The sequence below is a fragment of the Chamaea fasciata genome, unplaced genomic scaffold (genome assembly GCF_029207755.1).
Source record: "Chamaea fasciata isolate MVZ Bird 193981 ecotype frontalis unplaced genomic scaffold, bChaFas1.0.hap1 SCAF_8, whole genome shotgun sequence".
NCBI classification, from domain to species: domain Eukaryota; kingdom Metazoa; phylum Chordata; class Aves; order Passeriformes; family Sylviidae; genus Chamaea; species Chamaea fasciata.
Window position 1 is genome coordinate 30,820,823 of NW_027094093.1, and position 26,956 is coordinate 30,847,778.

Below are 26,956 nucleotides of genomic sequence, written 5' to 3' on the forward strand. Positions count from 1 at the left end.
ATGAATAGTGGTGTTATTGTGGGAGCCAAAGATAGGCAGAACAGGAAAACGAACCCAATCTGCCATTTTTGCACTGTAGCTCTCATATGCTACTGTAATACACAATTGTTTTGGGTTCTCAACTTCCAGGAGCCAAATAAGATCATAGAACAGCAGTACAAAGCTGAGAAAGAGAAACTTCAAAAGCTCCGCCTGCTACTGGTGAGTTGCTCTTTGTATTCTTACTTGTACAAAAATGATGATGTTTTTCTTGTCTTGTAACTTCTAATACTTCGTTTTGTTGTTCTAATTTTAACAAGTGTTTCTGTAACAAATCAATTGCAAAAAAAAAAAAAATTGATCCTCAGCCAATGCTTTTTGTTTTTAAAATCAGTTATTTAATAACAAAGTATTGCTGGGGGGGCTTCATCCATTTTAAGAAGAGAACAAGAAGAGGCTTTGTTTTCTCCCCTCCTAACTTTCTATTCAGGCACGAAGAAACAGAGAAATAGCCATTTTACAACGCAAGATTGATGAAGTACCCAGCCGAGCTGAGCTCACACAGTATCAGAAGAGATTTATTGAACTTTACAGTCAGGGTATGTATATCAAACAGGACCATCCTGCTGAAGGCTAAAGCCCTGAAAGGAGGGCACTTGCATTTTAAGCATATGGCATGTAACAACAGCACCTGCTAGTTTGGTGGTATTTTAAAGGTTTTTGGTATTCACATTACACATCGTATTTTTGAGCTTTTATAAGCTGGGCTTTAAGAATTTTCCTGAGGGTGAAACTCAATGCACAAAATCTCTGGACTAAATTTTGTCTGCAGCAGGTTCTGTCATTTAGGGTAATGATCAGAAAGTCTTTAATTCACCATTTACAAATGAGGTTGCTGTAAGTTTGAATCATGTTTAATTAATTTGCCTTACCATTAGATTGCTTGTATTGTTTTCACTGACATGACATAAGTGGTTCAGAACCAAATTATGTCAAGAACTACAAAGTAAAAACATTCTCTTGAGGGGATTGTTTTTTTTCATTTTTTTATTAACGCAATCCTGCAATATCTTGGTAGGAGCAGAATACAAATTGTCTTTAGCTTTTATGGTCAGAAATTATAAAATTGGAAAAGGTGCAAATGGAATAAAATTTCAAAGTTGTTCCATTAAACTGGTAACAGACCAGTATGCTTACTGCTGTATATTTAACTAGCTTGTGAGTTAGCATAAAAAAACCTAGCTAATGATTCAGAGGTATTCTGTATGTATTAAATGTATGTGTGAACCAAGCTCTGGAAGGGTGACCAGTTTCAAACTTGTTATGTGAGTGTGATCCAAATCCCTCACCCTGCTGAGGCATCTCCAGTGGCACAGTCCTGTGCTGTCCTCCACATATATTGTGTAACTCAATCCATGGAATAGGTGTGAGTACAAGTCCAGTACTTCTTCCCCCCTCCTTGCTGTGCCATGCAGTTTATTTAATCAAGTCCAGCTATAAAGAACTTCGGTGGTTTTCCTTAAATTTTCTGCACATTCTCTGTCATGTCTAATTCAAAGTCTCTGGTCAGAGCTACCTGCTCAAAGGCTGGAGCTTCCTTTGTCTGCAGTACAGAGAGACTAGGATCAAAGAGACTTGTGCAGCTTTGGGTGGGGATTTAAGATGCTTTGAATTTTATGGGACTTTGTTTTCTAAAGTACAAAGTGTGAGTAGTATCTCAGGATAACACACTGCTCAGTCATGGTTGGGAACCTGTGTGGTACAGGCTAAGCTTCTAGAGAAATGAGCTGGAAATCTCTAGCCAGTTTTTTCTGTGAATTGTGACATTTTTACAGGTACTTAGAGGCTTTTCATTTTAACCAGATTTAGGCGAACCTTCAGTTGCAAAAATGTGGGTTTTTTTGAACTTTGATTCAGAGGGTGTTAGACAAGACAATCTTTAGCACTAACTTCAAACCTCAGTGATTTTATGATTTTTTTTGTACCAGAATCCTTTTTGGCTACAATATTCAGTGCTTTGGTTTTGACCTAACTGAACCTCTTCCACTGAAAACATTTAAGAGTATCTATGAGCCAGTTGGTTCCTTCTTCCTCTTCTCCCATTGTCTGTTTTACCCTGCATGGGTTCTGGTGTGTGCCCATAAGGCTCCGTCAGTTGACACATCTTTCCAAAACAGGTGAAATCCTGAAAGGTTTTCTGAGTTGTTATGTGGAATCCACTCATGAGAGCCTTGTGACTTTCCAGAGCTGCTGGAAGAACAGAAGGAGTGGCATGAAGGAAATGGTTTGGGGAAGGCCTCTTTCATTTGGCAGCAGTTCTGCAAATCCCAGGCTAATGTACATGATTTCACTGAGGTTTATCATTTTTAATCCATACCTCTTTTCCAGGTTCTGGTTTCTAGCCAGAATGACTTTTGCCGCCTGTTGACCTCTTTCCTTGGGAGTCACAAATATATTAGATTTCCTTAGGCATTGAAGAACTAGAGGAACACAGCAGATTTGAGTATCATGTTGTAGGCCCAAGGGAAGGCATGTCTGAGCCTTGCCTTCCCAGCTGAGCTCTGACCAACATCTGCTAAAACCACCTAAACCAGAAAGTATTATTTCATTCTATCACCACACATACATTATAAGAAGATAAAAAGACTTTAAAACAGCTAAAGCTTTGTTGGGCATCTTGCACATGTGTAGCTTGACATTTATAGTCTAATGCCTTTTTTTTCCACACAGTACTACCAAGATTATCTGCTCTTCCCTGTCCCTGCTGAGCCTGTGCCCCTCCAAGAGCACAGGCAAAGCCGCTGTGAGCAGCTGCCTGGGTGATGTCAGGGTAAAGTTTGGGAAGGAAGCACAACAGGCAGCTGATGGTGCCAACATGTGTTGGCAGAAAGAGCTGTCAGCAGTCGGGGCTTAATTTAGACACTGAGCTGTGTTGTTCTTATAAGAGATGATAGCTGGAGACCCTGCTGAGAGAAACTCTGGGAGAATGTTCCCTCTGCATGTACATTAGCCAGTGTGTTCCATTATTGATAGTGGAAAATATGTTATATAAAACCTAGGGAGTATTTTTACAGATTCCATTTTACCTCACATTCTTTCATTATTCTGCCCCTTTTTTTTTGTTGTTTGCAGTCTCAGCAACTCACAAAGAAACGAAGCAGTTTTTTACTCTTTATAATACACTGGATGATAAGAAAGTATATTTGGAAAAGGAGGTAAGAAAATGTTACTGCTATTTTCTAAGTATTCAATCTTTGGGAAAGGAAATAAAAAGTTTTTGCTTGGCTTTCACCATATTCAGTCCTGTCAGAGCAGAGTTACTGGTCTTGGTAAACAAAAATGGAACAACTGATTCATAAGAATATTTGTAATCTTGGAGGGGAAATGGTCTGTGTTGTAAAAGAACTGCTGTTAGTACAGCATGTTTAAACTACTCACTGTGCTCTTGAAATATGAGTAACATTTGATCAGCAAATATCTCTGTCTGGCTATCAAAGCACCAAATTACCCTTTTTTTCTCTTTTTAGTCAGTACCTTTTATTATGAACCCAGGCCACAGTCAGTAACTTTAGGGAGCAAATTTAAGCTGCAGTCAGCAACATCAGATTTAGTTCTCAGGGTCTGAGCTGCCTACACTTCATTTGCTGGTGATTTTACTGGGTCAGAAGAGTAGTTTTCATGAAAGAATTTTTTTTTTTCCCTCCTCTTTCCCATCTGTGTAGAGTTCCTTTCTTTCTTGGGCATAACTGCGTGATTTCAGTCTTCTTTTTTTGCAATGACAAGTGTCTGATTTCAGTAAAGATGGAGAAATAGGAGGAAACAGGAGATAAAAATTACGACTTTTAAAATACAGAATGTTTTGTTACCTCAGGTTTCTCTGTTTATTCTAATAAAATGAGATTAGTGAGTTTTGTATTATTTAGATATATTTCTTCAGTTTGTGAGACAAGGAGTGGTCAAATTTCTGACTATGTAAAGACACTTTTCAGTGTCCTTTCACATCCTGTTTTGGAGATGATGAGCAAACATTTCCTTCCCTTAAGCAGCTGATTCTAATCCATGTTAGGTAGTTTTCATTTTTTCCATTCAGAAAAGTCATATATCAGATTTTAAAAAATGAATGATGTAGAAGCTGTATTACTTAACATTACTTTAACTTCTCCCCTATATTAGCATTTAATACAGATTTATTTGTTTGGGCTTTTTGTTTTATTTTTGGTTTGGTTTTTTTTTTTTTTTTTTTGAGGGCAAACCTGAAAGTTTAAAATTATAGAGACTGGTTTTGAAATGGAGACATAAAAAGCAGATTATAGAGAATATAGAAACAGAATATGGAAGAGATTTATTTCACTGTTGTATAAACTGGGAGTACTCTTGCCAAAACAATTCAATGCCTTTTGGGGGTTCACAGAGGGAATTCTAAATGTCATCTGGTGCCATCTTACCTTAGTTAAATGTGTAAAATCAATGAGATTTCCTTGAGATGCATTTAATATTAGAACCAAGGTTTCAGCAAGTAGATTTTGTCTAATAATGTATAAAAAATGTCTTTGGCATCTGTGCCTCACAGAGATTTCTGGAATATACTTGCACTTTCTCTTGTACCTGGGTTTTGGGGAGATTTTTTTTCTCCTCTTCCTCCTCCCCAAACCAGCCCTTTTGTAAAACACACTGAGCATCACTGCTTTAAAACAACAATAGTAAGAATTGTTCTACAGCTGAATTTTGCCTATGAGGGTTTTAGTTCTGACATGAAAGATCTCTGTGATCATGGTTCATATTTAACCCTATTTTGAGAAATATGCATTTTTTAAAAAGGCTTTAAAAGTATTTTTTTTTCATCATGTCTTTCAATTTAGGGGTGTGTCTGCTGATTTCACTGTAGTGTAACACATCCACACTCTTCCTATGCGGTGGTTGTGCAGCACTGCTGTGCAGTGTTTATTGTGGTATAAACTGTAATTATGTTCCCAAGCACAGGCTTAGTGGAATTATCTTGAGGCAGGGATGCGAACATGGCAAATATTGATGAGTAATGCAGTAATTTCAGTGCTGTAAAAAACAGGAATTCTTAAGCACCTTGGCTGCTTGGGAGTCTGTTCAGAATTTGTTTGAATTTTCCAAGGGAAAGTCAGGAACACCTGCAGATTCTGCCATGCCTGTTTATTGCTGTCTCATTCAGGTGGAAGATTTTAGATTTAGGAGAGATGAGTTCAGCTTTCTGTAGTAGCGGGGCAGGTGATTGTTTGCAGCCTTTGGGTTTGCTTAGTGCAGAACTCTCCAAATACTCATCAAAAGGAGAAACTGCTTGGAAGGCTTAACCACAGGAGACTTGCGAGATGTATTCAAAGCTGAGAGAAAGGATCACATTAATTGCCAGTTGTTGAATTTTAATGCTCTCAGCAGTATGTAAAAAACAGGAAAAAATCAAAGGCAGTTAGGATGTATTCCGTATCGTTTTATTAGTTGGGGGAATTTATACAAGCAGCAAAATATTCTTGGGATGCTGTTACAAATGTCTATTTTTGTCTTCATTCTGTGCAATGTTACTGTCTTGTAAGAGCAGCCACACCTCTGAAATGCCATTCTGTACTTTTTACGAGTTCGCCTTTTAGCATCCAGTAAAATACACGTAAGCAAAGTGAGTAATGATGCATGGCTGGTAGGAAACCTGTAAACCTGATCTGCACAATGAAAGCAGGGCAGGAATTCACCTGCTGCTCCTGCACTACTTGGAGAGTCTTCACAGCCTTGTGTGGAAATAGTTCTTCAGAATCTGTTGAGTGATTCCCATCTCAAAGGCAAAAGTGGTTTTTTCCTGTTCATTTATGATGTGCTTGTGTACAGTCACTGTTGAACACTGGACCAGCATCTGCACGGTGCTTTTATGTCAAAGTTCAACACATGACGAACACATGTACAAGCCATTTTACTTTATTGCTTTAGTTTGGGAAGGCATCGTGCTGGAAAACTCTCGGGAATAATTGAGTGCCAGTAGAATTAAAAATCTCAGTTGTGGTCCAACACTTCTGCTTCTGTCATTCCACCAGTGGGATAGATTTTAATAAATCAAAAGGATTGTGGTTTATCTTCTGCAAGAACACTTGCTTTGTGCTTTCTTGTACACCTGTCTGCTTTTGAGGGCATTATCTATATAGTAACTTTCTTTAAACTAAAATTTATCTTATTGTCTGTGAAAGTTCATACCAGAAAAGATAAATGTGTATTTTCTTCATTTTTTTCCAACTCACAGGTTAACTTACTGAATTCTATCCATGACAACTTCCACCAGTAAGTTATGGTTCTTTATCTTTTAATAGTTGCAAAGAGTGGTAGAGTTGGTTGGACAAATGGGAGTGGGCATCAGTTATAGAGACTAAAAATTTCTTAGAAGATTTTATGGTCATAAACTGATTTATAGAATAGTTTATTAACTCTGTTTAAGCGAGTTTGGGGAATCACAAACTTGGAATTATGTAACTTTTATAGCCAACATATGTTTTTAATATCTGACTCTTTAGATGTGGAAGTTCAGTCATAATTTTCCTGGAATTAATTTTTTTCCTCCTTTTTGTGGAGTTGTGGTTATTACATTATGTACAAATATTAGACTGGGACATATTTCAGACATGTTTATTATAAACTACCTCTGTATTTGAAGATTTTGATATAGTGTGGAAACTAGGTAAAATTGTGGTTGCCTTAGAAGTTCATGGTCAAATATCCGTCTGTGAACATTTGCTGTTCCTCTAGACCTCTATTCACCTCTTACTATTCACAACAGAGGCTTTTCTTAAATGATGTTTTTATTTAGTCATTAGCAGTTGATTTCTGTAGAGCACATGATGAGAGCAAGGACTTGAGCTGACAGGGAGAACACCTGAGCTCCCTCTGTGCCCATCCCTTTGGTAGCTCACACCAGCTGAAGAGCTGCAATGTCAGTGGCACCAGCGATTTAAAGGATGAATTTTTACACAGAGCACTAAGCAATGAGAACTTTGGACATGGGTAGATGTGCAAGACAGGTGCAGCTGAGACACTGTGTCCCACATCCCTGTCAGGTGATCTATTCTCTTCTTTCCAGAGCCATGGCATCGTCTGGGTCTCGGGAGCAGTTTCTGCGGCAGATGGAGCAGATTGTAGAAGGCATCAAACAGAACCGAATGAAGGTCTGACTCCTCTCACTTTCTTCGCTAGAACCTGGGAATTATCTCAGCAAAGCCTCTTGGATAATGATTGTGCATAGAAAGATCTGTTATATGAGGTGCAAATTAGGCAAGCAACTAACAAGTATTATTTCTTTTCACATCCCTCAGAAACTTCTCACCACTAAATGTCAATGAATAGAGTATTACAGAGGTGTTATAACACCTCTGTCCTGACAGGAATCTTACACCCCTCAACTTCATTACTGGCAGTGTAGTGATTTAAATGCCTGAGACAGCTGAATGCCACTGAAATCAGTGAGAACTCTTCCAATTTGGACTGTGTGGGTGCAGTCAGACCTGCACCTCAGGCACAGTTTCTCAGACTGTGGGAGCTGACTGAAGCTGCTTTCTGCTGCTGAGGGTCAGCCGCACCTCAGAGTCTCAACCATTATGTGCCCTTGTCCCAATTGCACCTAGTGCCACTGGTACTGTGTCTTCAGCATTAGGCTTTTAATTTTTAAGAGCTGACCTAAATGTTCATTGCATTTCAAGCATGAGCCAGGTGTATCATTTATGAAGTGTCTGTGTCCCCGTGTGTGTTATAGTTGTTACTCATGCAGTATGTCCATGTGTATCCCATACATATGATCTCTCACCCTTTCTGCATACCAACAGATGGAAAAGAAGAAGCAGGAAAACAAAATGAGAAGAGACCAGTTGAACGATGAATACTTAGAGCTTCTAGAGAAACAGAGGCTTTACTTCAAAACAGTGAAAGAATTTAAAGAGGTAAGAACACTTTTGCTGTGTTCAACTGTCATGTGTTCAGTGACTTGTGCATTAAGGTATGCACAAGATTTCCTGATATGATGCTTATCACACCATGTTCATGATGTATCTTGGTCATTTTCACCATGTGAATCTTTGACCCTGAATTTGATTCTGGGAGTTCTTTCACTGCTAGTTTGGCACCTCTCCATGTTACAGGGAGAGGTTATCAAGCAAATGGTGTATTTTGGTTTTCAGGGGGATCTCTTGAAGATCTGTGAGCTGTTAGGTATTGGAGCAAAGAGGGGTGTGGAAATGTGTGTGAATAAGGAGGAAATGCAGGGTCTTGGTCGTTCATCTTCAGGAACCAGCCTTGTTGCCTAATGACTGTGAAAGCACTGTACAACACTTCATTGATTTAGCCCTTCCCAAGCTTTTAATCGTCATGGGCTTTTGTTACTTGCTGTCTCCGTGAGAATGAATGAATGAAAAGGAGTGCTGCAGACAGAATTGTCGTTTGGCTTCATATGTTTGAGGAAGAACATCTTTGTGCAATTATTCCTGCTTTGTTCTGAGACAGTTCCTTCCTGTTTGAGACAGTGTACTCGGGCAGAACGACAGGGGTTTTTCAGCTACTTGCCTGACATACAGAATTTTACATCCTACTTGCAGAAATTAGATAGATTTATTTTTAGGTTTTTTACCTATTTTTCTTCCATTGCCACGTGAGGGAATTTCTGCTCAACTCTGCTACCCTTAGAAGTAAAAGAAGTCATAGTTGTGGTACTGAGCACAGGAGTACTTATGTAAATATATTTCCTGACCAAGAGTTGTTCCCTGAGCACTGACTCTTTTGCAAACTGTCCTGCAAAGTTCCAGATTACCTACAAGTAATCTCCATTTCAGATTTATTCTATTTATAGGTAAAAAGCTGAATTTGCTTTAGCTACATGTAACAGCTTCAGATGGGTGGTCATGCAGTGTTCCTTCTGGCTTGCATGTCATAAAGTTTTTAATGAATATTGCCATTGGAATAACATTATGGACGAATCAAAATGAAAGAAAGGGTTTGGTTGTGTTGGTGTGGAGATGCAGGTAGCAGAGCTGAGACCAATTCCTCCGTGTTTGCTCTGTTAACAGGAATGCCGTAAGAATGAAATGCTGCTGTCCAAGCTGAAAGCCAGTTCTTCCTGAAGAACTCCAGCTGGGGAAATTGATAGAAGATTGTTCAGTCCATTGAATCTCTTTTGTAAGGTGACAGTTATAACTGCAATGTAGATGTATATATATAGATATATAAAAAATATATATATACACACAGCTGTAAAAGTCTGGTTTTTCCAGTATGTGTTCAGTTTACATTCCCTCATCACATGGCTGTAGTATTCATTATTGCCTCCACTACACAGTAAAGAGTTAACACAGTACAGCAAAATAGAAATACTGTCTAATTTTATTTATTTGGGTTTGGGTTTTTTTGATTTTTTTTTTTTTCCCTACAGTAAGGACAGTGAGAATGTTTTTTATTTGGGTTTTAACACTGAATTAGGTGAAAATTCTGGAGTAAGTTTACATGTACTGTGTAGTCTGTCCACCATCACACAGGATGAGCACTGCAGAATGCAGTAGTTTGTTAATTTTGGCCCAAAAAAACCCCACAGAATGAGATTCTTCAAGCTCGCTTTACCAGCTAATAACTTCACATTATTTTAATTTACACTCTAGCCATAGATAGGATTCCAAAGGATAACAGTTAATTTCTAATGGCTAAGAAAATGAAAACTTACCTTGGATAATTCCTGGTGTAAAATTACAGATCTATATTTTTATAAAGTCTAGCTGTTGTATAAATTTCTTTGAAATTTCATTTTTATATATAGAAAGAGTGTGCTTGTTAAATTAATAGTTCAGGAAAAAAACACCTTAATATTAGGATCACCACGTTATCCCTGGCTGGGATGAAAATCCAAGTCTGTCACCTGTCATATAGGAAGATAAAGATTGAATCATTCTGCTCTAATGAACTGATGCTCACCTTTGAAACAACAACCTACTTACCCTGCTGAAGATTTTGCTCTTGTAAGTTCAGAAACTTTGTGAGACACTTTCTGAGACATTTTTATATCTGTATATACAGTATTTTATAATTCAAACAGTTGCTTTTTGTACTTAACACCAGGATTTTGGACTGACTTCTTAATGTACATGACAACTTCAGGAGAAGAAAACCCATGTTCCTTTTTCCCACTGACACTGATGACAGTGCTGTTCAATTACTTTCTATGACAACAAATAGAAAATAAAGAATCTTTGGAACCCAGTGACATTCTGCTGTTGTGTTTTTAAGGTGGAACTTGCCTTAGAAGCTTTCCCAGGCTCTTGAATTACAAGTGCATTAAAAGATGAGTCGTGTCCATAGTCAAATGAGTCACTGTGTTTGTGATGTCCTGTTCCTTCAGCATAAACAGAAAGAAAACCTTCCCACTGAGCCAGCTGGAACCTTGCTCCCCCACACAGGTTAGTGAGGGAATAGATCTGGGCTGCTCCTCTTTTATCTGTTCAAAATGTCAGTCTGCCCAGGGCTAGCAAAATAATGAAGGCAAAATCAGATTCCAAGTCCCTTCAAAGAAGGAAAAATTTACATTCAGCATTCCTTCAAAGAAGGAAACCTGCATTGAGTGCTGCTTGCAGACTTTGTGTAGTCAGTTTTGATATTAGGAGGCATTATTTCTGTCTACAAACTTTGCCCTCTATAGAAACTGTAAGGTTCTTTCTAGTTTGTAAATTGTGTAACTCAACTTTGACACCAAGGAGACTTGTTTGGGAATTCGAGATGTGCTGTGTTTATGTACCATGCAACTCTAAAAAAATAACTTGAATGGGCACTTCAATTTGGGATTTATCATTTTAATCACAATTGCTTCTTAGCATTAAGCAAAATTTCCTAGGTAAGAGAAAGATCTTGCCCTGACTTCACTTGGTGTTACCAGGCTTGTAACAATTACAGTACTTGCAGCAAAACTTAATTTCTTTGTTAGGGTTTTTAGCATTGTCTGCTCACACTCATCTTCCAATGGCCTTTCATTTCTGCACGTTCTGTGCTCCCACAGCACAGCTGCTGCAGGATTCTCAGAGCCTTGCTTCAGGATGCAATAATGCCATTCTGCTGAGCAACAGGCTCCACTAAGTTTTTCTAGGAGCAAATTCAGTGTCAGGAAATAAAGCTTAAAACTGGTAGTCCACTGCTTACTAGCAGAGATGATTGGCGTACTCCAAATTGGCAGCTTCTGTTGGGGAAATAACGACCCTAACATCTTAGCTGTGCCAAATGATGTCCCTTTAGAATACCTGATTTTATTTTTTTATTTTCTGTTTGGGTAGTCAGGATACTGTGTCGTTTATCTTAGTTCATATGGGAGCATCCAGCACACTGGGCAACAACGCCTGATAACATTTTCTTTACCCCACAGAAAGCTGTGATTAAACCCTAGAATTTTAAATCCTGAATATGTGCTGCTGCTCTTCTAAATGCAGTCTGCATTTAGAGCCAGTGTGGGAAGTCGATTTTGTTAAGTGCTTTCTAAAGCCACTGTAATGAAATGAGAGCTCTGCCTGCCTCTCGTCGCCTCTGGGTGCGTAGGGATGCTGGCTGTGTGAGCCCATCACTGTCACTGCTGCTGGCACAGATGCTTGGGTAGGCAGAGCACTGGCTGCTTATCTTCACAACTTCTCACAGCAGAATTCCAGAGGCCCAGCCTCGCCTCCTAAGGGAGCTAAATTCATCCTTGAGGAGGAGGAGAGCTGTGTCAGTGCCCTGCTGCAGCTCTCCTGCTTGCTGAAGGCACTCTGCTGCAGGTCAGTGTCTGCAGCAGTGCCCTGTATGTGTGCAGCTGCAGGAACTGCACAGGGGCCCTGCAGCTCTGTGCTGTTCTCCCAAGTTCTAGAGGCCAGGCCATGGCAGAACGTGCCTTCAGGGCCTGTGTTGCGTCAGGGAAGGGTTCTTGAACTGGAGCCAGGTGCTGTTCCAGTCGGAATGTGCAGCTGGACATCACTGCAGCTCCTGCAGCCAGACTGGGATAGGCCAGGGCACCAGGGTTGGCATTGGATTTGTGTCATAGTAATGACTTCGCTTACCAGGCTGAGGGAGTACAGGCACTAGAATTTCTCCAAAACATCATTATTAGAAACTTCACGAGTGCCACATGCAGAAGATTTATATGCTTTGCAACACCAGCTCAGGTTTTAAAGCAGTGACTCACATGAAAAAAATTCAATTGACTTGAAAAGTTGTCAGTAGTTCTGAATGAGGCTGCAGGTTTTCGTAACATTCAGTCTCTTACATATGTGCCTTCCTTCTGGTTTAATTAAACCTCCAAACACTGGTTTGAATGGTAGCTATTCCATATGCAGACACGTTGAGAGTCACAAGGGAAAGTCATTTAAATTGGCATTTGAGTCACTATCTAACAACTTTGAAATTCTAGGTTATTAAAACTTCTGAATTCCCACTGAAATTGAGAGAAGCATCCTCTACAGGAATGCAAGGCTCACAGGTGGCTGTGGCTGTAGGCCCAGCGGGTCACACTGGACAGTCACAACAGTGCAGGTGTGAGGTACAGCACTGCCTGACCTCACCATACACAGCTCCTGAGATGCAGCCAAGCTCTCTGAAGCCTCCTGGGAATGTGTGTCGGTAAAAAGCTGCCATGCTAGAAATACTCAGAGATGCTGTCAGCTCTCCCACTCAGAGCAGGGGAGGAAGTAAAACCCACCAGAGAAACAAATACAGAGCAAGATGCACTTGGCAGTATGCAATGAAATAGGTTATTTATGTAAATATTACATATATATATATATATATATTTTCAGGTCAGGGGTGTTTGTGAGATCTTGGGAAAATGATTTAAGGCTTGGGTTTGAATCCCTTTGGGGTTTGGGAAGTCACTTAGATCTGTTGATGGCGTCAACACCTTTGTTACAGGAGGAAGTTGGTGCCAGCTGACAAATTGTGGGCTACAGCCAGGTTGGGTGATGAGCACATTTATGGTGCAAGGGCTCCAGGCACGGTGCAGGCACTCACCTACACTGCCAGGCAGCTACACTGCTGCCAGCACACCTGGTGTGACTGACCATCCTGTCTGGTGTTTGTAACACAGATGCCTGCTCAGTTTTATGGTAGCATGAAAGCACCGTGCATACAGTCCCCATTCACTTGGAGGTGTTGGTGTCTATCTTGAGCTCACTTGGGTTTCATGAAACAGGGGCAGTCTGAGCCTGGCAGCATGAGAGAGGACAACACAAGTGAAAAACCCTCACTAGAGCCTCCTGTGGAAGCAGTGAGAACACATGCTCAGGGGCTCTGAATAACTCTGTACTTGCCTCCTAAGTTTCACTTAACCCCAGGGGACACAGCTGACCCCTGTTTGACCAGGCCTGCCCATCAAGCCCTGCTGCTCGCAGAGCACACAGCCCCTCAATCCTGGCAGGGTGTGCTTCTGAGCTGCTTGTTCATCCACTTTAATTTCACATCAACTCAAGGACTGATTGACTGCAGCAGGTTTATTCCCTTTCAGATAAATCTTAAAACCGAAGCCAGCACGCTGCCCGTATCACAAACACGTCAATATTGCTCAGTTAGCAGCTCCCACCGGTGCCTTTGCTAATGAGGAGAGCTCCAGCGCGGCCCCGGGGCTGGGCGGGATCAGCCTGTTGGGTGTGACAGCCGCGGCACCGGACGCACACAGAGCTCCGCTGGCAGACCTCAGCCTGGGATGATTTGCAGAGCAGACGGGAGGCATTCCCTGCTTCCACCTTCCTTGCCAAACCCTGGCGTAGCACATATGTATTTCTAAGGGGGAACTGTAAACTCTCAGTAGGTTTATATCCAGACATCTTCCATCTTCTTTTTCACTGCTCCTACATCCCCTCAAGTAGCTCTTGTGCATGAAAACTGTACATATCACAGGCATGCTTCCCTCAAGAAATCTATTATGCAATAATTTTCTCCTCTGTGTCCCCTTTTATCTTTGCTTTACAAAAAGGTTCTTGAAGGCATTGTTGTAATTTTTGTTAAATGCTGTATAAATGAGAGGATTAAAGAAAGAATTTGAGTAGCCAAGCCAAAGAAAGATGCTTTTCCAGACGGGCGGGATGTTGCAGGAACAGAGGGGACTTATTAATTCTGTGATGAAGAAAGGGATCCAGCACAGTACAAAAACTCCTATTAAGATGCCAACCATCAGAGCTGCCTTTTTCTCTTTCTGTTCTCTCCAAGTTTCTCCATCTGTCTGGAAAGTGATAGCTGCACGACGAGCTGTAAACACCATCTGTGGTTCCTTCGAAGCTTCCTTCACCTCAAACAAAAGCAAACACAGTTTCTTACCAAGACAGTTTGTTCGAGTGAAGTATTACTTTTAAATGACAGCACAACATCTGTGCACCTACCACAAAAGGCCTGGACTCCATTCCTTCCATGCTGAAAGAAAGCAAATGCCCCAGAGTGCCAGAGTTACCAGGCTTCTCATTACCCTGGAAAAGCTGCCAAGTGTAACTGACAGAGCTAAATAAAGAGTACCTGGTGCCATGTGTATTGTGGGATTCTTTTCCAGTTTATTTTACTGGAAGTCTTCATACCTAGGGGGAAATCAGGTTGTTAAGGCAGGCTAACAAAGGCCTGTGCCTGCTGCCTATCCCTGCACCACTCATGCTGCTACATGGCCTTTAGACCTGCTCTAGGTGAACTGCTTCAGCAGGGATCTTGGACTGGATGATCTCCAGAGGTCCCTTCCAAGTCCAACCATTCTGTGATTCTGTACTTTCTCAAAAAGTACTCCACTGCCAGAAAAACACCATTTCAATTGGCCTTCGGTTCAAACTCTGGCTTCAGCAGAAGCTATACAAGAGAGGAAAAAATTTCAGCTACTCCTGGCTGTGAACAGTGCTTCTTGTCCCCTCTCACTAAGGGCAAGACATTCATCTCTACAGTGAGTACAGCACAGTGCTCTGGGGCAGAAGTTATCCGTGTGCTTTGAGTCTGACCAGATGAAGACACTCTCTAGTGATTTTAATCAGAAGATTGAAGAGTCTGTGATATTAAAGTTATTCCAGGCACTACAGTTATGAAGAGAGTGCAATAAAAGCAACAGTTTAAGGCTCTAAAATTTGCCTGAGTGATAATTCACAGGCACTGCAGGACTTTGACAGCACTTCAAATATGGGTCATTGTTAAATTAGCTACATATTGCACATGCATGTGCTACCTTTGTAATAGATGGAGGGCCTCTGCTCAGGATGAGCACAGCAATTCAGACAAGGAAGCACTGGCAGTGGCTGAACAATCACTCTTCAGGATGGATATCCCTGTCTGTGCCCTCAGCCACGACACGGGGCTGCAGAACGCAAGAGCAGCAGATTATGGGTGCAGGCAAATAATGGAGGAAAATGAAAATCACATCTGTTCTGACAATTAAAATGGGACACCCCTCATGTAGCAAGGATCACACCATTTGTCAGCAGAAGGACTTGCTCTGCATGTCCTTAATCACACTCTGCAAAAAGGGATGAATGCATGACACGAGGACAAATCTGTGACAAGCAACCATGAAAGATTATGTCTTAGCCCTGAGGAATAGTTACAGAAGTGCCTCTTGGGAACAGCCATACAAAGGACGTTGTCATGAGCATCAGGCACAGTTTGGTACTGCATTTAACCTTCAGCTCTTGCTCAAAAGATGGAGCTTGCTGTGTGCCATCATCAAATCACAGCCCTCTCACTACTTCTGACTGCAGAATTTTCTAGCAGTGACCCTTTTATCACTTAATGACATATTGTAAGAAAAAGTTATTTCATTTCCTTTGCGAGAAGATACCTCAGTCCTCAGGTGTTTTCCACAATGAAGCCTGCTTTTGCAGCCTGGTCAAGCTCCTGCTGAAGTCAGAGGAGTTTGTACAAATTTCACTCGTTGTTAGGTCGGGCTTCTGAATACAAAACAGCAAGTGAAAATAGATCATGGTACAATTTGTAAATTACTTGCTTGAACTAAATGCAGCTCTAATTGTACCAAATCTGCAGTTCCCAGTGCCAGTCCCAGAGGCTCTGCACGACTCCAGCTTCCAATGTAAGTCACAACAGCCAACCTTTATCCCTGTACCACACAGAGCAAAGGACAAGTATGGAACCTTTACCCCCATTTTGGGCTTACTGATGAGCACTAGCAAGCAAGCTCTGACAGCAGAAGAGGTGGTCACAGACTGTAAATTAGAGCAGTCCATGGAGATGCCTTGGGTTGTGCTGGAGCCATCTCTGCAGCATTGCACACTGTTCTCACTCGGTGTCCAGCAGCACACTTTGCCTCGGGCACAGATTTCCTCCCATCTGCACAGGCACTGCTCCAGGAGCTGCAAGTCAGGAGCACTGGGGAAATAGCTGGAAAGGACTGAAATATTAAAGGACTGCTACTCTGAGGCTGGAATTTGGTTCTGAACTCATGAAATCAGCTATTTCCAGGACAAAGGGCTGTGAGAAGTGCAGAGATGACTGCTGTTCTGTGAGAACAGTAGAGTACATGAAGGAAATGAGCTCAAGTACAAATCCTTCTACAGTCACAAAGGAGTTTGGTTTTAGTTCCAGAATTTATTCTTCTGTACATTGATCAGCAATTACAGTTCAATGCTCCTTCTATTGTTTGTCTGTCCCCAGTAAATTACTGTTCCTAAATGGCTGCATGTTCCCAGAGCTGTATGTTCCCAATGCCTGTGTTCCTAGAATGTCACAGAAAACATGCCACCAAGGAGCTTCTGACAAAACCCCTTGATTTAAAGTGTTCCTTATAGCTTTAATGATTGTTATTACTGGTCCTTTGTGGCAGATGTTCTGTCCGTGTTTGTCCTGCACCTGCAGGGTCTGCAATCACAGAACACCACTAAAGACGATAAACATCAATCAAATCTGGCTTAGTACCACAAATTCAGAGCTTTGCCTATCCCAGTGTGGCTCAGCAAAGGTCATTACTGCCTCAGTGCAGCCCTGGCTCTTTGAATAAGAACACAAGAAACTAAATGCACAACAAAGGATCAAAACACTGAAATGTCTATGCTCTCTTGGATGCTCCACCAACATGACAAACAGTTCATTTGGCAGGGAGAAGAACACCCACTTTCTCTCACAGGATTTTCTTCTGCTGTAAGCAGTACAAACTGTATTTCTCCCAAGAAATCACTACCCACTCCATTTTGCTTCCTGCCTCAGTCCTTTCTGGACATTTTTGGCAACTCTTCTGGACAGCTGAACTTTGTTTCCTGACCCATCTCTTCTACTTGTAAAGAGGCAAAAATAAGAAATAAATGGCCTGTGACCCCTTCAGAAAAGAAGAATCTGTTTTATCTCCCACACTGTCCTGACTGGTTAAGTGAGTTGGAGAAGCTGAATGGGCCAAGGTGCAGAACAACAGCACCTCTGGAGCTCTGGGGCCTGATGTTATCCAAAGTGGGAAGGACTCTCACAAAACTCAAAGGTTTGGATCATGTCTAATGTTTTTATACACTATGTAAGTACTTTGAGAGGGGGGAAAGAAAAAAAAAACCCACCCCAACAAAACCTCCACCAATCATCAACAGAAATTGATTTTTAACTCCTCATATGAAAATTCAGACCTGATTTTGCAATTGCTACATGTAAGTAATGCAGACATTCAGATCCCATCATCCTTGGTTTTGCTGGGCTATCCCTATGCTACAAGGGATTTCATTGATTTAAAAGGGCACTAGCCAGCAGTATCTGCTGTTTTTCAAGCAGTCTCATTTATTTCAATTGGACTGTTTAGAGAGAGAATTATTGCCTGCTGTCAACAAGGTGTGACAGAGCATAGCTCTCTGTCAGTGATGGTATGTCACTAGATTTTTAATGAGGGTCACCCACATCAGTGTTGCCTGCAGCATTCACTTTTTAGGGAGTTGCATAATTGGCAAACAATTACAACAGATCCAGCTTAATTTAGGATCCCAATTCGGCAATTATTTTATTTCAAAGGAAAGTAAAAAAACAAGCTCTCATTAAAATCTGAAGCATCTCAGATGTTTCATGTCCATCTCCCTCACCCGAATTTTTTCAAAGGCTTCGAAAAGTATTTTTCAAAAACACAAGTAAAATTTTAACCAAAGAATGACTCAAAATAGTTATTCTATGGCTATTCTGTTCCGCAGCTCTGTGAGAGTGTAGGAACATAAGGTATGGATGCCAACACCCAGTTTCAAAGAAATGTCTGGTCTCTGTGAAAAAAAAAACCCAAACCATTACATATATGTATATACACACACTTATACATAGGAGCAACCTGCAAGGCACTTTGGTGCCTGACTCTGTTGGCTGACAAACATCAAGGTACCACCCTCACCGCTCCACTCTGTGCATTGTTTTTTTCCAAGGCATCCCTGCTGGCATCTGAGTGCTGTGAACTCAGATCTTTTTCAGTCCTTACACATGCCAGAACTCACCAGCTGGCTGTACCTCAGGCCGTGAGCTGCAGCCCTGCCATGCAGTTCCAACCCAGCACTACCTGACAGCTCATTCCTGAGGGCAACACAGACATTTCTCCCAGCAGGGATCACTGCTGCTAGTGCTCACCTCCAGGCTGGGAAGCACTGCAAGCCTTTGGCCCAGTCTTCCAAAAAAGCCCTGCTAATATTCCTCACAGCAACTGGTGCAGGGCACCTGGAGTGAGAACTGACAGAGATGCAGAGGGGAATTCACATCCAGAGTCACAGTGACAGAAAGAAAATGTTGCCAGGGTGAGCATGACAGGTGAGCATTCTCTGAGAAGGAAGAGATGGAAGAAAGCAGAGGGAGGAGAGATATTAAGGGAGAAAGAAAGGGAAAATTAGAATGAGCTGATGGGCAAACCACGAGAAGCAGAACAGATTTTGCCCCATCACAGAGCACAGAGCTGATCCTGACAGCCTGAGCAGCCCTGCATGCGGAGAAGCAAAGCTTGGCAGTGTTATCTTTGTGTTTCCATGTTAAAAAAAAACAACAGGGTTTTGCCAGAGAACAGTAGTGATGTGTGTGAAGATTCCCCTCCAGAATTCACCAGGGAACTGCTACTCTTCCTGTGGATGTGATGGATCCTACTACCACAAGCTTAAAAAGGATCAGGATAACACTCAGTGAGTAAATCTCAGCATCTTAATTTAGAAAGAAAACAAGAAATGCATCCTGAATGCCAGCTCGCTTGATCTATGAGTTCATCTAATGTACACGTGTGTAGCATCAGCTCTTCCTTCAGGAAAGGAGTAAAGTTTGCATCTGAATCACAGAAGTCTTTTAATTTAAGTCAGCAAAAGGAGCTGCTGGGACAACGGAGGAGAAGTTAATATGTCAATCACACCAATATGAGAAAGAAAACCTAGTCAAACAAAGGCTTGAGCATTTGCTGGTATTGCAATAACCCCTCCAGAACGGGTGTTTAGCTCACTTTGGCTGAGCCCTTTTGTCAGTGCAGCCTAAAGCAGCCCCCAGAGGTTGCATCAGCAAAAAGCACTTACCTGGCAGCCCTGCTGGGCCCACTGCAGGCAGAACTGTGACGATTTGCAGCCAGACTCTGTCCTGCTAAAACTGTCATTGGAAGTGTCTCAGCTCATTTCGCTTCCAGGAATTTTAGATTCCAAACAACTAGTCCTGTATGGGTATGTGTGTATGTAAAAGGGCATGCAAAATCACTACAAATAATCAGCTGGCTTTTGTGCTTGAAGAGATCATACATTAACTCCAAGCAATACTTCCATCATACTTAAAGCAATTTGAAAGAAATTTGGTGCAAACTAGGGGCTGAAGATGGTAGGAAAAAAATGCCACTAGAAGAGACATTTTCTAACAATTTTTTTGCTTTTTCGTAGAAGATACCTTCATAAATCAATATATATTAAAAGTATCTTCAAGATATTATGATCCAAATCTGCGAGTCTAATCCCTCATAATTTCCAGTGCTGTTATCTGTTGCAAGAATCTGGGGACAAACCCACACACTCTCACTTGGGACCATACCAATGAGCTTGCCTGACTCCAAATCAAAGATAGGATTTTGCAGGGGAATGAGGCTCTGCAGGATTAGCCCCAGCGGAACAGAAATGTTCTCTGTAGGTACCCCTAACAGCTCATCTTTGGCTACTGGGAAGGGACTGGATTTAGGATATGCAACATGCAATCACAAAAACATAAAGACAGGTAGGAGTGAGAGCAAGAGCATGTGACAGAAAGCAGGGAAAGTTTACAAGCACGGTGGAGGCATGGAACAGGTGACAGCAGCATCATGCAGAGAGCCTGATTTATGGAGCACAAGGAGCCAACCCCAACCCTTTCGAGGGCACACAACTTTCCCGTCAGCAAGGTGTATCCCCAAAATGAATGCGACCCCCCAAATGGCTAGGTCACTGCAGGATTACAATCTTTGGGATAAGCAGAACATGGTTTTGAAGCCAGCAGGTAATTTTAAACCAGAAACGATTGCTCATTGCTTCAACACTATGCAGTGAGCAGTATTCAAGGTAAAATATCCAAAGGACATATATATATATGTGTGTATATGTGTGTGTGTGTGTGTGTGTGTGTGTGTGTGTGTATGTATATGTATGTATGTATATGTATATGTATAGTGCATAACTTGCTTACCAGAATCTATTCAGACACACAAAGTCTGTCCTGGTAGATAAATGTGCATTTATCTTGGTACAGGACCTGGGGACCTGTTCATGTCCTATTTTTACCCCGCCAACGCTATAAAAAAACATAAAAGAGGAAAAATCCCCAAGGAACGGCAGATTCAGCACAAAGAGACAATTTTCAAAAGTCTCTCCGGACTGGCAGTGAATGCACCTGTCCCTTACTCTTGTAACACACAATGAAAAAATGAGAATAAAGCTCTTCTCCAGGAGCTGCACTTTTTGACTGGCTGAGTACTGCTCACATCCAGCCGGTGACGAAGTTAAACGCACACGGGAGCCCCAGGGCACCTCTGAGCCCACCCCCGCAGGGGTGAGGAGCTGAGGAGCAGCAGGATCGCAGTGCCGGGGGGAGCAGCAGGGGCTCCTTCCCTTGCCCAGCCTTACCTGGGCAGCCTCGGGCAGGGGCACCACGGCGTTCCTCCTGCGGCCCCCCATGTGGAACTTGGACGCCTTGTAGATCTTCCAGTAGACGAAGAGCACCACGCAGAGGGGCAGGTAGAAGGCCCCGCCCGTGGAGACGATGGTGTAGGACGGGTCCTGGCTGAGCTGGCAGCGCTCCTGCTCGGGGCTGTAGGTCTCGCCCCAGCCCAGGAGCGGGGCGAGCGAGATGGCGGCGGAGAGCAGCCAGGTGAGAGCGATCATGACGTTGGAGATGCGGCGGCGGGCGAGCAGCGTGTAGCGCAGCTGCCGGGTGACGGACCAGTAGCGGTCCAGGGCGATGGCCGTCACGTTCCAGATGCTGGCCGTGCAGCACAGCACGTCGAAGCACACCCACACGAGGCACAGCTCCCGGCCCAGCCGCCACCGCCGCCCCGCAGACAGCTCCTTCACCAGGCTCAGCGGCATCACCAGGGCCGCCACCAGCACGTCCGACACCGCCGTGGAGGCCACCAGGTTGTGGGGCACCCGGTGGAAGGCTTTCACTCGCAGGATGGTCGCCAGCACCAGCAGGTTCCAGAGGAAGGTGGCCACGGTCAGGAGCACCAGCAGGGTCAGGATGAGGACGGTGAAGACGGAGAAGGGCTCCCGGCCCCTCCACGCGCTGCCGCCCACCACAGACGAGGAGGCGTTGGTGTCCATGTTGGCGGACGAGGTGTTGGCGCCCATGCTGGGCTGGCACTGGCCCCGTGGGGAGCAGGGGCTCAGAGTCTCCGCCATGCCCGGGGCCAGGGTTCGACCTCTCACCGCCGCCCCTTCCCAGGCCGCCGGCACGGTCTCCAGCCCCGCTGCCGGCGAGCGGGAGCCCCACAGCGGGACGCGCCTCCGCTCAGCGGCCGCCCGCCATGTGCCGCCGCGCCGGCGCTGCCCGCGGCTCCCGCCCGCCGCTCCGCACGCCCGTCCCGGGCGGCTGGAGAAGGGAGGGAGGGAAGCGCGGCAGAACCGCGGCGACGCTCCGGCACGGGCAGCGAGGACGGGCGGGCGGCACCGCCGCTGCCGCCCCGCCCCAGCGGCCGCCTCGGGGGCGGCGGCGCGGCCGGTCCGTGCGGGGCGGCGGGAGGCGCCGCCTCCCCGGCTGCGACCGCGGCCCCAGGAGGGGAGCGACACCCGCTGCTCAGGGAGTTCTGAACTGCCGGGGCTGGGAGGGACCTCTGGAGACCGTCCCGTCCCACCGCCCTGCCCAAGCACGGTCACCTCGGGCAGGTGTCACAGGAATGCGTCCAAGTGGGTTTGGAATGTCTCCGGAGAGGGAGACTCCACGCCCGCCTTGGGGAGCTTTTAGTGCGCTGCCACCATCAGTGTAAAGAAGTTCTTCCTCATGCTGAGGTTAAACTTCTTGTGTTTTAGTTTATGACCATTACTCCTTGTTCTGTCACTGGGCACTGCTGTAAAGAGTCTGGCACCATCCTCTCGGCATCTGCCTTTGAGATCTTAATGTGCATTAATGAGATCCCCTCTCCAGACCGAACAGGACCAGCTCCCGCAGTGTCTCCTCATAAGAGAGATGCTCCAGACCCCTCATCACCTTTGTGGCCTCTGCTGGACCCTCTCCAGTAGCTCCTTGCCTTTCCTGTGCGGAGGAGCCCAGATTTGGACACGGTGCTCAAATGTGGCCTCACCAGGGCTGAGTAACAGCAATAGTCTGTGTCCCCACCGACCCAGGTGGTGACAAGACACCCCCTTGTCCCCATGGACCCCATGAGACTACGGGGCACTCTCTTCATCCACAGCCCCTTCCTGCCGTGTTCCCTCAGTGCTCCCACCAACCACTTCATTGCTCTTAAAATGAGCAATCAAATATGTGACCAAGGGCTTGGAGACGGACAATAGAATTAGCAGCGGGAATGTCATCTTTCCATCTGGATGTTTGGTTCTTTGTGGTGCTTTTGAGAATTCTTGAGGGGTGCAAAACATAGAAGAGTGGAAAACAGCAATCTCTTCTAAGTACTTTACTTTGCATCTGTTCTCGCTTTTCCCTGCTGACCTGAGAATTGATGAGAAAAGGACTTGTGCCAGAGGCGAGGAATTGCAAAATATATTTCCTAGTCCTCATCACTTTACCAAACATCACTTCAGGACTCTCTTTAACTGAATCTTTTCGGACTCAGTCTTGTCATGATATTTCTGTCTGTCTGAAAGTCCTTAACTTGGCTTAACCCTCCCTGCATCCTTCTAGTCTGTGTCCAAGCTCCCCTTTGCTCAGCTGTGCTGAGGAGGTGCGTGTCCTGCCCAGGGAGCAGCTGCCCAGGCCAGCTTTGTTACAGCACCATTTCCAAGCACTTCCAAGGACAGCACGCAGCTTAGAAACAGCTCTGGAGGGTGATGATTCATCCAGATATAACAGAATTCCAACCCATTTGGTGAAGTGATGCCATATTTTTATAGCATATATATAAAATTTAATGTTACATTTTCCAGAAGTTTGTTTTTATCCGCTAGAGGCAGATTATTTTTAGACCATTATAAAGGGACCACACTCAGCTTGACTCATTACTTTCCATTTTTTGTTTTAGATTCAGAAGTGCTCCAAAAGGTTCTAGCAGATGCAGCTTAATTCCATCTGCTTTAACAGAAAATCATTCTCCTTTCTAAAGCATTTTTTAGAAAAGTCAGTTATATAAACCTGCAATTAATTTGAGAAATATATAGAAAATTTCAGCTCAAGACAAAAAACAAACCTTCCAAATTCCTTTGACTGCTGGTTCCATACTTTTACGATTGAAAATGTGATGGAGAATCTAGATGTCACATAGATGCCAGCTAGTATTGATTTTATTAATAATTAAAACATTCATAGGTGATTGCAACTACGCATAGAGAAGCCCAGAAAGCCCTGGGTGTCTCAACATCTTCAGCTGACAATCAGAATAGACAGAAGTTTGGAAGTTTTGTAACTGTTATACGAGATTTTGCAGAGCCAACAATTTATTTTTATTTTTTTTTTATTTTTTTTAATTTTTTTAGGTTCTGGCCAACTGGGAAAAAATAGTTGATTTTTCAGTGTTGCAGCTTACAAAAGCATCTGGAAAGATGGACTGCTATTGAAGAGCATGCTAAGGTTTTGGGGATTTTTTTTTGAAAAGTGAATGCAGTTCTTAAGCTGGATGACACCGATATAGCAAAGTGAATGTGTTTCTAGACAGGACCCTGATTTTCCATTTGTCTTCCCTTCTTCTAATGGCATCTTTCCTCCACCTCTCCTCACAACTCCATATCAAAAGTTTATTGTGGTGGCTAAGAGCAGAAAAAAAAATGTAATCTCTTCCCCACGTGGCTGTGCAATAAAGAGATTTGACAGAAGCAACAGCACGGTATTTATGACTTTGATGCAAGCCAGCAGATTTTTTAGCAGCTAAGAGCATTCCAGTTCAAGAGGCTGGATTCTTATTGTCAGGGCTCAACATCTTCTATAAATCTAAAAGCATCAGTCAAACAAAAGCCTCAGTAAGTGTTGCATGAATTCTCATGTCATCCAAAATCCGGAGAAAATCAAGCTAATAGAGCAAAAGCCAGGAGCAGTGATAGATTTCATTCTGTATGCTTAGCCCCTTGATGATAGGCTTCTTTCAGTATATATTTGGAAAAAATCCAAACCCAACAACCAGCCTACCTTTCAAGGGCTAATAACTAGCTCTTTTCTGGCTGTTTTCAGGGCTCTGTAAAGTCCCTTCTAAGTTTTGGGCACTTGAAGTGACTGGACAAAGATCTCCTAAGCAGGGCAGTGGTAGAACCAAAACCCAAAGTCACAGACCTGTACAGTATCCTGTCAGCACCATGTCTTCCTTCACAGTGGGACCTCTACTATTATATCATTTTTTAAAATCACAGAGCCCTTTTCATCCGTCTTGAGTTGCTTTCCCTGAGGCTCAAATCACTGGCTTGAAAGCAAATCATCAGAGCTTTCAGTAGCTTACTTAAATTGAGTCGTCAAGTCATTCATCAAACAGAAAGGCTGATTACTGCCAAAATATAAACACACTTATTTACAGCAGGCCTCAGTAGATAATATCTTACCCAGTTCTCAACTATTCTTGCTCTAGAGGGTCAATAAAGGTGCCTTCTACCTGTGACATCCACCCTAAAAAATTTGATGGGAACACTTTCTGCCCAGTGTTGTGCTTGTCTGTAACTCGGCAGCTTTATGGCACAGGAAACTCAGATCATGACAAGATTTTTCACAATTATGAGCAGTAACTTGGTGGCAGAGTGCTCCTTTATGGGCCTGTTCCAAGAACTGTCAAAAACCATCTTCCAGTTCAAGCAGGACAGTTTTGATCACCCCTTTAAGTGGTTTAAAGAGTCCAATTTCTTTGTCAAGGTTCTCAGAGGAAGAAAGCAATTTCTCAAGGCACACAGTATTAGTCCCCAAGCGATTGGTCACTGTTATGAGACAAGCCTTGAGAGCCTGATGGCTGAGGTCTATTAACTGCTCACAAGATTGATAACAGGGGAAGCTGCAAAGGAAACCTCAGATCTCCAGTTTGACAGGCTTGCATTTCTTGCAATACCATGGTGAATAGATGCTGCCCAATAGAAGATATTTCATCAGAAACTAAGTGTCATTTATGATTTCATAAACAAAGCAAAAGGTATTTGCATCTGCACAAGACAGGAAGCTTTTCATTCCCACTCAGCTCATGAATTTCTCTTTTCATCAGGAAATTAAAGCTGACTTTGTAGCTACTACTGGCAGGGTGAAGCCATTACACATCGATGTTTAAATAACAATGTTTGCTTTTTTTTTCTTCAGTGTAAGCTACTATTACTCTAGAGCAATACCATCCAGCCTTTCCATCTCCTACAGAAGTTTGTTTCAAAGGTTTCTTTGTATTAGAAAATTAGGAAAATACAACCCAAGTATCACAGGGAGGTGTTGTGCAGGCTCTTTGTCAGTTTTCCATGGATCAGACTTTAGAAGTGGTGGGAATTTTGATGCACTTTTAAGCCCAACCAGTTCAGGCCTTGAGCACTTGGTCAGACAGCTGGTCACTGACTCCATATCCCAACTCTTTTCCTGTTCCAAACCAATACTCCACACTACTGCAGCCACTGCTTGTGCCCACATCACCACACTCTGATCTTCACAGTGGCTTACTGCAGCTTTGCTTACATCTCTTTCCCAGTAATTAATTTTGCAGCTCATCTAATGAGTCCCTCAGCATTTCTTTTGCTTTAATGGAAGTTAATTCCTATTCAGTAACTGCACAGCTGGCAGGTATAAACAGAAGCCTTGAACTGTATGATGATGTAGATCTCAGAAAGAACTCCTAAGATGTGCTATTAATAAAGACATGAAAATTACTTTGACATCTATCAATTTATAAGAAAACCCAGAATCAAAGACTAGAACTCCATGAGACAGGCATCACATTTAGCACTGCTTATGCTTCAGAGAAGATTTTGCTATTTCATTGCACACTTAGAAGCACAAGACATTCAAATTCTAGCAACAAAATTATTTCAGCATTAAAAATCTTAAAAGCCCATTAGGGTCTGAAGTTAACCACTTCATAAGAGGGAAAACCAGACAATGCTCAGTTCTGAATGGTGGAAGCACTAGAAACAGAATGGTCCCATTATTTCTCCCCATCTGCCTTCCCCAAGGATGAAAAGAAAGTCCACTGATTTTTTAAAAAATACTTCAATGCATGTATGTTTTAAATCTGACATGCTACCTCGAAAGACCTAAGAAATAACAGCCCAATTTATGTTGGAATAGCTACTTATGCTTTTGTATTTGTAACTACTTCTGCGTTACATTTTAAATGTAAATTAAAAGCTGTTTCACTGTAATTGCGCATGGCCCACATTTCTGGATTTTGTGACATTTTAGTCTTTCCTTGACACATGAACATTTTTTAAACACATCCCACCCTGCTACAACAGCAGAGAGATGGAAATAATGTATG

General features: G+C 43.0%; 2 protein-coding genes across 3 annotated transcripts in view; one reads left to right on the forward strand and one right to left on the reverse strand.

Moving 5' to 3' along the window:
• CCDC93 (coiled-coil domain containing 93) overlaps window positions 1-10,215 on the forward strand; it is a 34,924-nt gene extending 24,709 nt beyond the window's left edge. Inside the window, exons 17-23 of the mRNA XM_066190330.1 lie at window positions 130-201; window positions 470-578; window positions 3,112-3,194; window positions 6,233-6,270; window positions 7,064-7,148; window positions 7,803-7,916; window positions 9,036-10,215. Of these exons, the coding sequence (XP_066046427.1) occupies window positions 130-201; window positions 470-578; window positions 3,112-3,194; window positions 6,233-6,270; window positions 7,064-7,148; window positions 7,803-7,916; window positions 9,036-9,089 (555 nt within the window). The 3' untranslated portion in view covers window positions 9,090-10,215. The remainder of the gene's footprint in view (window positions 1-129; window positions 202-469; window positions 579-3,111; window positions 3,195-6,232; window positions 6,271-7,063; window positions 7,149-7,802; window positions 7,917-9,035) is intronic.
• A 19-nt stretch (window positions 10,216-10,234) lies between these two features.
• Window positions 10,235-21,999, reverse strand: LOC136293500 (5-hydroxytryptamine receptor 5B-like). Of its 2 annotated transcripts, none has more exons than XM_066190332.1 (2): window positions 20,994-21,999; window positions 10,235-14,242 (listed from the first exon to the last, which is right to left on the reverse strand). In XM_066190332.1, exons 1-2 carry the CDS (start codon window positions 21,765-21,767, stop codon window positions 13,916-13,918), a joined length of 1,101 nt encoding a protein of 366 aa, XP_066046429.1. In that variant the 5' UTR covers window positions 21,768-21,999; the 3' UTR covers window positions 10,235-13,915. The 2 variants fall into 2 exon arrangements, with proteins under 2 accessions (XP_066046429.1, XP_066046428.1); XM_066190331.1 differs by having other exon boundaries at window positions 10,235-14,248.
• Between the last annotated feature and the right edge of the window lie 4,957 nt (window positions 22,000-26,956).